Source organism: Monodelphis domestica, chromosome 1, assembly GCF_027887165.1.
Source record: "Monodelphis domestica isolate mMonDom1 chromosome 1, mMonDom1.pri, whole genome shotgun sequence".
Taxonomy (NCBI): Eukaryota; Metazoa; Chordata; class Mammalia; order Didelphimorphia; family Didelphidae; genus Monodelphis; species Monodelphis domestica.
The window spans coordinates 722,656,030-722,669,838 of NC_077227.1; the positions used below are offsets into that span (position 1 = coordinate 722,656,030).

The 13,809-nt window shown below is 38.1% G+C and overlaps 1 protein-coding gene across 2 annotated transcripts; it reads left to right on the forward strand.

Annotated features, from left to right (window-relative positions):
• The first annotated feature begins 1,171 nt into the window (after positions 1–1,171).
• On the forward strand, positions 1,172–13,592 carry LOC100029046 (zinc finger protein 546-like). 2 transcript variants are annotated; one of them, XM_007477691.3, is made up of 5 exons: positions 1,172–1,282; positions 1,898–1,991; positions 7,555–7,681; positions 8,429–8,524; positions 9,807–13,592. In XM_007477691.3, exons 2-5 carry the CDS (start codon positions 1,956–1,958, stop codon positions 11,648–11,650), a joined length of 2,103 nt encoding a protein of 700 aa, XP_007477753.2. In that variant the 5' UTR covers positions 1,172–1,282; positions 1,898–1,955; the 3' UTR covers positions 11,651–13,592. The 2 variants fall into 2 exon arrangements, with proteins under 2 accessions (XP_007477753.2, XP_007477754.2); XM_007477692.3 differs by lacking the exon at positions 1,172–1,282 and having other exon boundaries at positions 1,337–1,991.
• The last annotated feature ends 217 nt before the right edge of the window (positions 13,593–13,809 follow it).

Sequence of the window (13,809 nt, forward strand, 5' to 3'; positions counted from 1 at the left end):
GTTCACAGAACCCATAATTCCTTGGCTCAGTTCTCTTCTCTTTTGGGGAATTTTTGTACATCTGCATTTCACAAGTTGTCCATGGTCTTGCAAAATATCACTGACAATGGCCCAGCAATCCTACCTGCCAATTCTTTCAATACTAAGGGATAAGGTAGGGGCAGCTAGAGTACTGGGAATAGAGTTCTGGGCCTGGAAGACCCAAGTTTAAATCCAAATTCAAGCACTCGCTAGCTGTATGACCCTGGGCAGTTTACTTCGCCTTAGTTTCCACATATGTAAAATGGGGATAATATCACCTTTTCGCAAGGTGACTGTGATACCTAAATGAGACAATAATTATAACCCACTTAGCACTGTGGACGGAACCTAATAGCTCTGTGTAGATGATAGCTATTACTCTTATTTAAGTAACCTAGGCCAACTGACTTGATGCTCTTCAGTATCTCCTTATTTCCTTCCGGTCATGGTCCAGGGCAGAGAAAACAGAAGCCCGAGGATGCAGTGATAATGTCTTCTGCCTTTTGTCAGGTGACCCTGGCCCCGCTTTGATCCTCGGCTTCCCCCCAATCTAGCATTAAGACAAAAGACAAACCCTAGTCCACACCTTTCTACTGTCCTGTCTCCCAGGTGTTGGGGTTAGTCCTCAGCCCCAGCCCTGTGTCCCCTGCTGTCTTGGTCTTCAGATCTGCCCTCCGGGGCTCTCCCAGCTCCATGAGCAGTACGTGTTCTGCGCATGCTCCAGACACTCCAGCCACTTTCCCAGATAAATGGTTTCTATTAGGATCCTCCAAACTAGGGGGTGGGTGTGTCTCCCAGCACACAGGAGGCGTTTAAGAAGTTCTGGCGGACTGGGGCTGATAAGCGATACATAGGCGGCGTGGGGGTGAAGAGACTGCTAGTCTGGTTAAGGTTTCTAGGAGACCCACCACCCACAAGGTCTAAAATCCCGAGATTTGGGAAATGGTGAGGATTAAGTTCAGGAGCATCAAGGGAAAGAAGGGGCGGGGATCTCGGCTAGGAAGTGCCGAGAGGGGCGTGGTAGGCAGGGCTCTATTCCTAGGCCTAGAAGAGGGCCTGAGACCTAGGCATGCGCAAAAGATGCTGCTGCGTCGGGACTACGATTCCCAGAAGCCTTTGTTCAAATCCAAGAGTATTTTCCAAACCCAAGGAGGGATCCACGATGGGTACATCCCTCTTTTGTCACTTCCGCTCTGCCCTCTCGTTTCCATGCTTGGCGGTGGCTATTCCCCCTGTTTTTTCCTGATTGACCTGGGACAGGGTGAGCGGTAGTAGGTGCCAGGTCTAGTCGGAGTCCGAGTGCTGGGGTGTGGCAGGCTCGGAGCACCGGGGGCCAGTTGGGGAGTATACAGAGAAGGGGAGGAGCGTCCGTCGGAGGGCGAATGGAGTCCTAGGGTGGGAGGGCGCAGGCGCAGAGCTGAACTGGGGACATTTGGAGGCGGAGTCGGATACAGATCCCTCCTCAAACACCTCCCGCGGAAAGATCCCGGTTTTAGACCATACAAGTTTGAGTTCTTGTGACATCTTGGAGAGTGAGCTCCTGTTTTCTGACAGTCCTTCTGGGCCTTAGTCCACACTCTCTGCTGCCTTCTTTACCCCTTCTGGATACCTCCTCCACCAGGAAGCCTTCCCTGATGCTGATAAGAGCTCTTCTCTTCCTGAAAGCGCCATCTCTGTCTCTTTTCCTGTTTTATCCCTAAAGAGTTAAAAGACAGTCACCTCCAGGACCGCAAGAACTGTTTCCTTTGGTCCTTCCCGGGCCCCAGGTCTCTTCCCTGGTTTCCTCCTAAGTGAAGAAGTGGAAATCTTGTGTCCAGTGGGGAGGAGAAACCTGCAACCCGAGCCCCACTTCTCATGGTGCTCATTTCCTCCCCAGCGCAGTGTCCTGTGGCCTCTGCTCTCCCTCTCGAGGTGGGAGTCCTGAGGAAGTAGGGATGGCGCCTGTGCCCCTGCCAACCAGACCCTACCAGGTGAGTTCCAGTTGCTTCTTCTATGAAATGCCATCTCTGGCAAAAGACCAAGGGGCACATTTCTTTCGCGTGTGCCTTAACCCTAGAAGTTGTGTCCTTCAGAGAATCATATAGTTAGGGCTAAAACACACATAGATTTTTAACTATTTTCTCCCTTCAAAAATTGCTTTACATTTAGTTTATATTTCAAAAAATGTTAAATTTTATTCCAATTTTTTCCTTTTCTGGAGCTCCATCCCCATTGAGAAGCCAAGTAAACATACTCATTGTGCAGGTGAAGTCATGGAAAGCCATGTTGCAAAAAGAAAAATGAAGTGAAAAATAGCATCCTTCAATTTACATTCAAAGTTCATCAGTTTCTCTCTTCATTTTTTATCATAAGCCCTTGCGAATTTTTATAAATCATTGTGGTGTTCATGGTAACTAAGTTTCAGGGTTGATCATTGTTACAATATTGGTATTACTGTGTACAGTGTTCTCTTGCTTCTACTCATTTCTTTTTACCTCAGCTCATACATATCTTCCCAGGTTTTTCTGAAATTGTCTTGCTCAAGGGCAGCTAGATACTAGCACAGTGGAAGGGTTGTGGGCTTAAAGTCTAGAGGACCTGGGATCCAGACACTTCCTGTCCTTGTGACCATGGGAAAGTCACTTAACCCCAATTGCCTAGCCCCTACCACTCACCAGAATTTAAGGGTTAAAAAAAAAAAGAGCAACCCTCTTGCTCATCATTTTTTTTTATAACACAACAATATTGCATTAAAATTATTTACCACAGCTTGTGCAGCAACTTCCCATTCATGGACATCTTAGTTTCCAATTCTTAACCACCACAAAAGAAACTGTTGCATGTAGCAGTTTGTATGCACGTAGGTCCGTTTTTCTTTTATTTCTTTGGGATAAAGACCTAGTAGTGGTATTGCTGGGTCAAAGGGTAAGTACAATTTTGTAGCCCTTTGGCATAGTTCTAAATTATTCTCCAGAATGGTTAGATCACTTCACATTTCCACAGAGTGCATTAGTGTCCCAATTTTCCCACATTCCCTACCAGCCTTTATGATTTTTATTTTCTGCCTTTTTAGCCAGATTTGAATCTAGAACTTCTTTTCTCCAGTCCTGGAGAATGGATGCCAGACATCCACTGAGCCACCTAGCTGCCCTTCTTTAATATAATTTTAAATCTGGTACTGCTAGGCTGAGTTTCTTCACATTAAAAAAAAAATCCTTTGATATTCTTGACAAATTTTATTGATTTTTTGGGTAGTTTCTGATAGATTGATATGACACTACATTAGTCTATTAATTTAGGTAGAATTGACACTTTTATTATTTTGGCTCAGCTTACCTTAGAGCAATTAATAATGAAACCAGATCTTTAGATCTGTCTTCATTTTTCTGAAAAGCCATAAGTAATTAATTATGTTCATTTATTTAGTTTCTGGGTATATGTCTGGTCAGGTGGTTTCCCCTACTTTTTATTGTCTGAGGTTATTGTAAGTGGAATTTCTCTTTCTAGTTTTTCCTCCTGGGTTTTATTGGTAATATATAGAAATGTTGATGATTTATGCTGGTTTATTTTATATCTTGCTGCTTTGCTAAACAAGTTTATTCATTGTTTCCACACTTTTAGTTGGTTCTCTAGAGTTCTCATCATATCATGTAAAAAGAGTAACAGTTTTTTCCCCTTGTTTCTCATTGTTATCCTGAAGTTTCTTTTTCTTGTCTTAGTAATAATAATAATAGTTGATAATGACAATCCTTGCTCCACTTCTGATGTTCTTGGGAAGGCTTCTAGTTTTTTGTATTACATCATATGCCTGCTTTTGCTTTTAGATAGGCATTACTTCTCATTTTAAGAAATTTTCCATTTATTCTGCTTTCTTTTTTGATAGAAATAGATGTATTGTTTTTCTGCAGCCATTGATATTAATATGAATTTTACTGTTTTTGCTATTGACTTAGCCATTTGTGCTTATAGTTTTCTTAATACTCATCCAGTCCTACATTCCTGGTTATAGTGTATGATCTTTATTCTCTATTTCTGTAATCTTCTCTAATATTTTCTTTTACAATTTTTGCCTTGGTATTCATTAGGTAAATAGGTGTGTTGCATTCTCTGTTTTAACTCTCCTTGGTTTAGTTACTAAAATATATTTATGTCATAGTAGGAATTTGGAAGGATTCCTTCTTTACCCATTTTTTCAAACAGTTGGTGTAGTATTGGAATCAATTATTCTTTAGAAGTTTAGTAGAATTCACTGGAAACTACTTTTGGTCCTAGGGATTTTTTCTTGGGGATTTTATTCGTGGTTTGTTCAATTTCTATTTCTCAGATAGGATTTTTTAAGTATTCTATTTCAAATTCTGTAAATTTGGTCAATTCATATTTTTATGAAATGTTTGTAGGAATTTATCCATTTCATCAGATTATCAGTTTTATCTGCATTCTTGGGCAGTATAGCTCCCAAAAATTTCTTTAATTTCATCTGTATTGGTGATGCATTCATTATACCACTGTCAGCATCATGGGAAGCAGGTGGGAGGGTTATATAGCTGCATCTCAGAAATAGCAAAGGTAAGGGTTTGGGGAACCCTGACAAGCAAACCTTGTCTCCCAGAGTAGAAGAAGGCTCCTCTTGGACCTGGGTCTTGGCATGATTAAGTTTTGTTGTTGGTCTATGTAGCTCTCTCAGAGGGGAGAGAAGCCACAAGCTAGGAAGATAGAGACAGGATAGAAGTTTTGATACCACCAGGGGAGTGACGGAGTCCTATTAGAGATATGAGGTGGTCAGAATGAGTCTTTATTAATTATCAATGAGCCACAGCTAAGCTCTGATCAAAGGACCATTGCGTAGGCTTTTCCAGTCCTGAGATCCATACCACACAGGTCAGAGAGGTGAATAGAGAAAGATTAAAGATGGAGCATGGCCAGAGGCCAAGCTCCTGCAAGGACAGCCATCAGGTAGCCTGAAAGAGAAGAGAGAGCAGAGCAGAGAGAAGGCGGAGCTTGCTGGGCTGAATATAGCTTTTGATATGCAAATATACACAGTACATAGGGATGATTCTCATTGGTTAATGACAAGGCATAGGTGTGGTTTCTCTTAACCAGGGGAGAACAAAGAAACCTGTTTTCCCGCCTAACCTGGGAGAAGCTGGGGTCAAGGGTCAGAGGCCTTCCCAGCCATGAGCACTACTGAGCATGCCCAAGACTGACTGTTCCCCTTGCCCATAGCTAGGGGGCGGACTGCTACAGTCTATTTGGCCATCTTGTTATTAATGGACTACTTGTAGAATTTGTCAGGATGTATATAGATGGCAGTCTTCTTCAGAACCTCAAAGTGGGTAAAGAAAGCTTTCAGGTTTGAGAATTTATCCAGGCACTTTGACTTAAACATTTGGTTTTAGTCTAGGAAATCACACGCGAGGAATTTCATGAAAGTGATCTTATCCTCTGCAAATCATGTCTGCTGTCCTAGGAAATTGAAAAGAGCTTCGGCTATACTGGGAGCTTCTCCAGATACTTAGGTTTCAATTTCTTGAAATCTGGTCTATAAGACACCCAAACCTGGTGATGTTGCTTTTTTTTTTTAATTGTTAAGCCATCCTTACCAACCTGGTATAAATCTAATTTTGTTATAAGAAATTATTTAATGAATAATTTTCTGTAGTCAGTTTTAAAAGATTTTATTTTACTTTTTTAAAAATAGAATTTCATTAACAGTGAATAGTTGAGGGGCATCTAAGTGGCTCAGGAAATTGAAAGGTTTGAATCTATTGGGCTTATGTTACTAACTTCTTTCTTATTCTGGATTTAACAAGCCTCCCCCAGAAAACCCTGTTTCCATATATAAAGAACAGAAAAAGAAAATTATTTGTGAGATCGAAAATTTCTATTATAGATAGCTTCTTTTAAAAAATATATATATATTTATAATTTCAACAAGTGACTTTTAAAACTGTCCTCTTTTCCTTTTGAACTTTCTTCTTTTCTTTTCTGTACATTAAAAAAATGGATTAATGGGATTCTTTTTCTTTCTTTCTGGCTGTCTCTAGCTCCCTTCTTCCTAAATCACCTCCTGACCACTGAAGAAAGAAATACACAGTCCTTATAGCCAAGAATTGTTATCACAAAAACCAAAATCATGCATTTGTCATCACTTTTCTGTCTGAAAATGGTAGCAAGTTGTTGTGGCACCTTGGTTGTCATTTCGTCGTTTTCTCATTTATAAATTGTTTTCTTGGTTCTGTTAGTTTCCCTCTGCATAGCTTCATACAAGTCTTCTGAGTTTCTCTGAAACTTTCTCTTTCATAATTTCTTGAGGCACAAGAATATTCTATTGCCTTTCCTTTTATTTGATCAACTCTTCTCCAGTTAATGGGTATCCCTTTGTCCTGAGGACATTGCTATAACAGAAAGCCATATTACAAATATTTTTGTACTTATGACAATTTTTCCTTTTTGTTTTCGAATGTAGAGGCCTGTAGGTGCTCTGGCTAGGTCAAAGGATATATACACTGTTGAGTAGTTTTTTTGTCATCATTCAAATTACTTCCTCTAGTGGCTCTGCTGATTCACAACTCTACCAGCATAAGTATTTTATGCATTTATCAACAAAAGAGAGGAAAAAAGTAATTAATTTTACTTAGAACTCATGGAAGGCAGCAGTCAGTAAACATGTAGTAAGTTCTTATTATGTGTCAGGTACTGAACTAAGTGCTGGGGATATGAGTAAGAAAAAGAAAGTCCCTTCCTCAAGGAGCTTACAATCTAATGAGGGAAGATAGTACACCAAAGGAAGCTGAAAAGGAGGAGGATTGGGATAGGGTTCCCAGCTTGGGGGCATGATGTTGTTGGGGTTGGAAAAAAGCAGATTTTTTTCTGGCCATTCTTTATTAATGAGAATTCAGTTTGTCTGTAGTGCTTTTCTATCCCAAGGGGTGCACTGATTAATATTTTTAAGACCACTCAGTTATGGCCTTGGTCTGTTTATACAGAAAAGTTATCAAAGCCTGGAACAGTGAAATGTGGATGAAGAGAGGAAGGCACCTACCTTAGTAGCAAGGAGAATGGGATTATTATTTGAAGGAACTGGATATATTTAATTTAGAAGAGAAGACTTAGGGTTACATGAGAGCTATCTTCAACTATTTCATTTTCATTTTTTTATTTCAGCAGGTTGATAAGGAATTGGGCATAGAACTGCTTGAGCTCATAGGGCAGAAGTAGGAGCCACGGGATCACCTTGTATAAAAAAAACATATTTAAAACTGATCATTGGATCCATTAAAAACAATAAACATTTATTAAGCATCTAGTGTTTGCCAAGCACTGTACTAAGTGCTGAGGATACAAAGGAAGCAAAAACAGCCCCTACCCTCAAGGAGCTCAGAGTCTTAATGAGAAAAGAAGTCTTAAGTGTCTGCTCTGTACCAGGCATTGTATTTGACAAATAATGTGACAAATAAATAAATGAAACAATCTGTGCTGGCAGGGAGTTTACATTCAAACTTCATAACAGTCAGAGCTATACCTGGATAAGCACAAATATTTTTGGTGTTTCAGGAATCAATGACATTCAAGGATGTGGCTGTTGAGTTCACCTGGGAGGAGTGGGGACATTTGAATCCATCTCAGAAAAAGTTGTACAGGCATGTGATGTTGGAGAACTATAGGAACTTGGTCTCTTTGGGTAAGAACAGCTTCTTCTTTGGAGTCTTTGTATATAGATTGGAAATTTTGAAGATTTTAACTACTATTATTCTTTGACATACAAAGGAAGATATTCCTAATTCTTTTGTAGCCAAAAGACAGAGTACTTGTGCTGTCTGTTTCCAGGGAAAAGATCTTTGCCAATATGCCTGGAAATCGAATTCTTGATATATTGTTATCCTTGAGAATGTATCTTCCCCTCTCTTTTACTTCAACTCCAAGATTACCTGTTTAATCCCAGTTTAAGGGTCATCATACACAAAGTGTTCCCATTGTCTAAGCAGGGAGCGAATCAAATGAACTGTTTTTCTTAAGGCTTACTCTGTAATCCCATTCCCCCATAATATAAAATATCCTTCAGTCGTTCTTTTTACTATCCGTGGAGTCTTGCTAGCATGCCTGTTATTTTTCCCAAAGAAAGATTGAAGTAGTTTTGAAATCAAGTGTAATGGATGCTTTTTAAAATACAAGTTCTGTCCTTAATATATTCCTCACCTAAAAACATCCCTTCCTTTCTCTCTAATCATGATTGGGGAAAAAAAAAACCAAACCTAAGATGTGATCAAATAACATTACCAGTGCTCTTGATGTTACAAGATAAATTCTGCAATTTTATAATTTTCCTACCTTTCTACTAAGAATTAGAAGGGATATTTCATTTATCTAATTTGTGATAGAATTCTGAGATGACTATCATTTTTTAGCCCTTTTCATTTTTAATGAACAGGATTTGCAGTTTCCAAACCAGATGTGATCTACCAATTGGAAAGAAAAGAAGCATTTTGGAGACCAGAGGCAGATATTCTAAGAAGGAACTGTCCAGGTGACTACATAAAAATCAAGTAGATGAGTCATTGCAAAATATAGCTCTGTTGGTCATTTTAGGTCAAAGCTCTTATAAAATATTGAACAATGTGACCTTATTAAAACTTCTCTGGCCTGTTGAGAAGAGCTGAGACTTTAAAATTTCACTTCATAACTTGTTACATTTTGTTGTATTTCTTTACTCAAATGTACCTCCATTCTTAAAAGAAATTGTTTTCTCAGGAAGGAATAGGTATTTCTTTTCTATTCATTGGAAATTATCTTATGCGGCATTCTCCTGCCTCACTTACATTGTAAAAGTTAAGTTTAGTCTCTAATGATAAAAATATTATATTTTATGAGGTTTATTAACGATTATTAGAAATCAAGGATACAAAATTAATAAGCCACATCCTAGGGCTGATTAGCCCATTCACAGCCTAATTACTACAAGTTGCAATGTTTCAAGTTGAGGAAGAGAGCGCTTGAGAAGCAGAGAGTCCTTTAAATAATAATTTGTGATCTCGTCCAGGTGGAGACTCAGGTGAGATTATATGGAATTCTGGGAAGTACCAAGGACTTCTGGGGATTGAAGTCTGGGGTTCAAATCTCCATTTTTACAACATGAAATCATTCTCCCTTTTAAATAAAAACATTCCATAAAATCTTAACAATATGCCCTTTTTGCTTTTCAGTTCCCTTCTATCATTTCTTCTGTGTTGCTTTTATGATTATGTTGCTTTGCTGCTGTTAATTTTTAAAATGTCTCATCACAATCTCATTCCTCTTCAGTATGTTATTTTGCCATTCTGTTTTTCTTTATGCTTTGAAATTATGCTTATAAAGGCATGATAATACATTCACATAATAGGACTTGTTTAGCCATAGCCCCATCATTGGACCTATGCATTTTTAATATTTAACTATTTCACAAATGCTTTTGTGATTATTTTTGAATGAGATCTTTGCTTTAAGAAACTTTTTAAAAATATAGACCTAGTAGTGAAATAAATCAAAGTCTTCCTATTTTTTTATGGATAGTATTTTATTTCTTTCCTTCTATTCAAATGCCAAGCTTTTACCAAGGGTTTTTCTCTCTTCTAGGTAATTTTGTCCCAAGTAAATTCTTTTTTATATGTTTCCTATGAGTAATCATACTTTCACATTAGGGGTAAACTGTGATCCTTAGTGCAAGGTTAGTGAGAAAGCAAAAGAATAGCTCTGAAACTTCTAAGCAACCAAGAACCCTTAGGAAAAGGAAGGAAAGGCAGGATTAGTCACCTTTTTATTCTTATTTTCAGAGAACAAAGAATTTAATGGAGATAATCCTTATGAATATAGTGAACATACAAAGGCCTTCAGGAGCAGTGAACATCGGGCTGTGCATCAGAGAATTCATGCTGCAGAGTTTTTTTATGAATGTAAGGAGTGTGGGAAGACTTTCCACTGGAATGCAGAACTTATTCGACATAAAAGAATTCATACTGGAGAGAAACCTTATGAATGTACTGAATGTGGGAAGGCTTTCAATATGAAGGCAAATCTTACTCGACATCAGATCATTCATACTGGGAAGAAACCTTATGAATGTAATGAATGTGGGAAAGCCTTTAGACAAAAAATACAGCTTTATGTACATCAGAGAATTCATACTCGAGAGATTCCTTTTGAATGTAAGGAGTATGGGAAAGCCTTCCTCTGCAACTCAGAACTTTTTGAACATCAAAGAATTCATGCTAGAGAGAAACATGAATGTAGTAAATGTGGTAAGACCTTCAAGAGTAACATAAAACTTAATGTTCATCAGACAATTCATACTGAAAAAAATCATGAATGTGAGAAATGCACCTCACATTTTAATCAGTCCCAGAGAATTCATACTGGAGAGAAGCCTTATGAATGTAGTGAATGTGGGAAGGCCTTCAGGAGGAAGTCACAACTTATTGTGCATCAGAGAATTCATACTGGAGAGAAACCTTATGAATGTAGTGAATGTGGGAAGACTTTCAGACTAAAGGCACACCATACTCGACATGAAGGAATGCACACTGGAGAGGAACCTTATGAATGTAGTGAATGTGGCAAAACCTTCAGGAGTAAGATTCAACTTACTATGCATCAAAGAATTCATCCTATAAAGATTTGTTATGAATGTAAGGAGTGTGGGAAGGCTTTCCATCACAACACAGATCTTGTTAAACATCAGAAAATTCATAATGGAGAGAAACCTTATGAATGTAGTGAATGTGGAAAGGCCTTCAGGAGAAAAGCACATCTTATTGTGCACCAGAGAATCCATACTGGAGACATTCTTTATAAATGTAAGGAATGTGATAAGGCTTTCCTTTACAACTCAGCATTTATTATACATCAGAGAATTCATACTGGAGAGAAACCTTATACATGTAGTGAATGTGCAAAAGCCTTCAGGAGTAAAACATTACTTACTGTGCACCAGAGAATTCATACTGGAGAGATTCTTTATAAATGTAGGGAATGTGGGAAGACTTTCGCGTATAACTCAGAACTGATTCGACATCAAAGAATTCATACTGGAGAAAAACCTTATGAATGTAATTTATGTGGGAAGGTCTTCAGGAGACAGCAACATCTTACTGTGCATCTGAGAATTCATACTGGAGAGAAACCTTATAAATGTAGTGAATGTGGGAAGGCCTTTAGGAGGAAGACAGAACTGACTGTGCATCAGAAAATTCATGCTGGAGACATTCTTTATGAATGTAAGGAATGTGGAAAGGCTTTCCCCTACAACTCAGCTTTTATTGTGCATCAAAGAATTCATACTGGAGAGAAACCTTATACATGTAGTGAATGTGCAAAGGCCTTCAGGAGTAAGACACTACTTACTGTGCATCAGAGAATTCATACTGGAGAGATTCTTTATGAATGTAAGGAGTGTGGGAAGACTTTCCCCTATAACTCAGAACTTATTCGACATCAAAGAATTCATACTGGAGAGAAACCTTATGAATGTAGTGTATGTGGGAAGGCCTTCCACCGGACTGTACATCTTACTCGCCATCAGAGCATTCATACTGGAGAGAAACCTTATAGATGTAATTATTGTGGGAAGACCTTCAGACTGAAGATACAACTTACTCAACATCAAAGAATTCATTCATAAGAGAAACCTTAAGAGTATAATGCATATGGGAAGCCATTTAGGTTGAGGACACTATTTTGTATCCATTAGAGATTTTATCTTAGAGAAAATCCCTCTGAATGTTAGGGATGTGGGATGACCTTTTATTGCAACTTATATTTTTAAAAAAATTAAATAATGCTGCAGAGAAAACTTATTAATTTATTGTATATAGAATGCATTCAGAAGGAAGATAAAACTAACTGTCCATCAGAAAACTCACATTGGAGAGATATTTTTATGAGTGAGAGGGGGTATGAGAAGGCCTTCCAAGTTGACTTAGATCTTATTCAACTTATAGAATTCATAATGGAGAGAAACTTACACATGTACTAGATGAGGGAAGGTTCCTCCCCCCCCCCCCGAATGTAGATCTCATTCAACATGACAGTATTCATACTAGAGAGAGATCTTATGAATGCAATGAACATGGGAAATCCTTTATACTAAGGAAGCACCTTCCTCAGCATCAAAGAATTCATGTTGGAGAAAAACCTTTTCTGTGTAATCCATGTGGGAAGGCCTATAGACCAAGGACAGTAGGCCATGAGAGAATTCATAATAGATTCCTCATGAGTGTGGAAAGACCCCTCAGTTGCCTAGCCTGTGGTTCTGAATTCCTGGATGCAGTTCAGAGTTCTTATTTAGTCACCATGAGAGAAGGAGATAATGTATCTTCCCTGCAGAGGCCTCTCTAATGTAGCAAAGATTTAGTATTCTCTGATGGGCTTCCAGAGAGAAAGAAGTTGTACTGGCTGAACCATAAGATATGGAGTGGGTGGTGGTATTGGCAGAGTCTTGGTATTAACATATTCCTGTGCAAATGGCATCTAAGAGGCATATAGATGACCTCTTGTGCATCAGATGAGCCTGATGTGTGGTAAATAATTTTTAATTGCTTGAGGAATGTAAAGTGATATGAGCTGTGTTCCTGCTATTGTTGCTTCTGCTCATATCGATTATGGTAGCCACTGTGAGCCATAATGATTTGCAATCATTAATTAAATCAAAACACCACAAGGTCCTGTGGCAGATGTTGACACAGTTTGATTTCTTCCCAGTTCTTTGAATGTCAAAGTGAAGAAATTCAGTGAAATGCAGATGAACTAGGAGAGTAACTATGACTCTGTTGAGGGAGAACAATGTAACAATATATGAAAAGATGATGAGAGTCCCATTGTGATCAAGTGTTATTAAAATGGAATTTTTAGAAGAAGAAATTGAAGTTATCAATTGTCATATGAAAAAATGTAGAGAACTGCAAATTAAAGCAACTCTTAAGGTACCACCACACACCTGTCAGATTGGCTAATGTGATAGAACAAAATGACAAATTCTAGCGGAAATGTGGAAAAAAGAGACACTAATTCACAATTGTTCAACCATTCTGGAGAACAATTTGAGACTATACCCGTAGAATTATAAAAATGCATCCCCCTTTGGGTCAACAATACCACTAAGAGGTTTGAATCCCAAAGACATTAAAGGAAAATGACCTCTGTGTACAAAAATATTTAACACAGTTCTCTGTGTGGTGTCAAAGAATAGGAAATTTAAGGTTTTTCTATCAATTGGCAAGTGGCTAAACAATTTGTGGTATATGATTGTGATGACACATTGTTGTACCATATGAAATGATTAGGAGGATGGTTTTAGAAAACTCTATTAAGATCTATATGAACTGATGCAGAGTGAAATGAGCAGAACTAGGAAGGAGATCATTATACATAGTAACAGCAATATTTAAATGATCATCTTTTGATAACTTAGCTACTCTGATCAAGACAATGATTTAAGACAGTTCTAAAGAATTCATGGTGAAAAATGCTGTCCACGTTCAGAGAGATGAACTCAAGTAAATGTGGATTTTTTTTTTGTTTTCTTGCTTTTTTAATGGTAGAGCTAATAAACATGTTTTGTATGATTTTACAAGTATAATTAATATATTGCTCACCTCAGTGGCTGTCAGGAAAATATGGAAGTGAAAATACTTTTAAGATTTTAAAAAATGGTTTTTCTTGAATGATGGAAAAGAAAGAATTTGTAATCACCCATCATGTGGGCCAAATTCCTGAATTCTGAGACATGGGTCTTTCTATAACAAAGAAGAAAAGTCCAGGATTTCTGACTGCTTCCTTGAA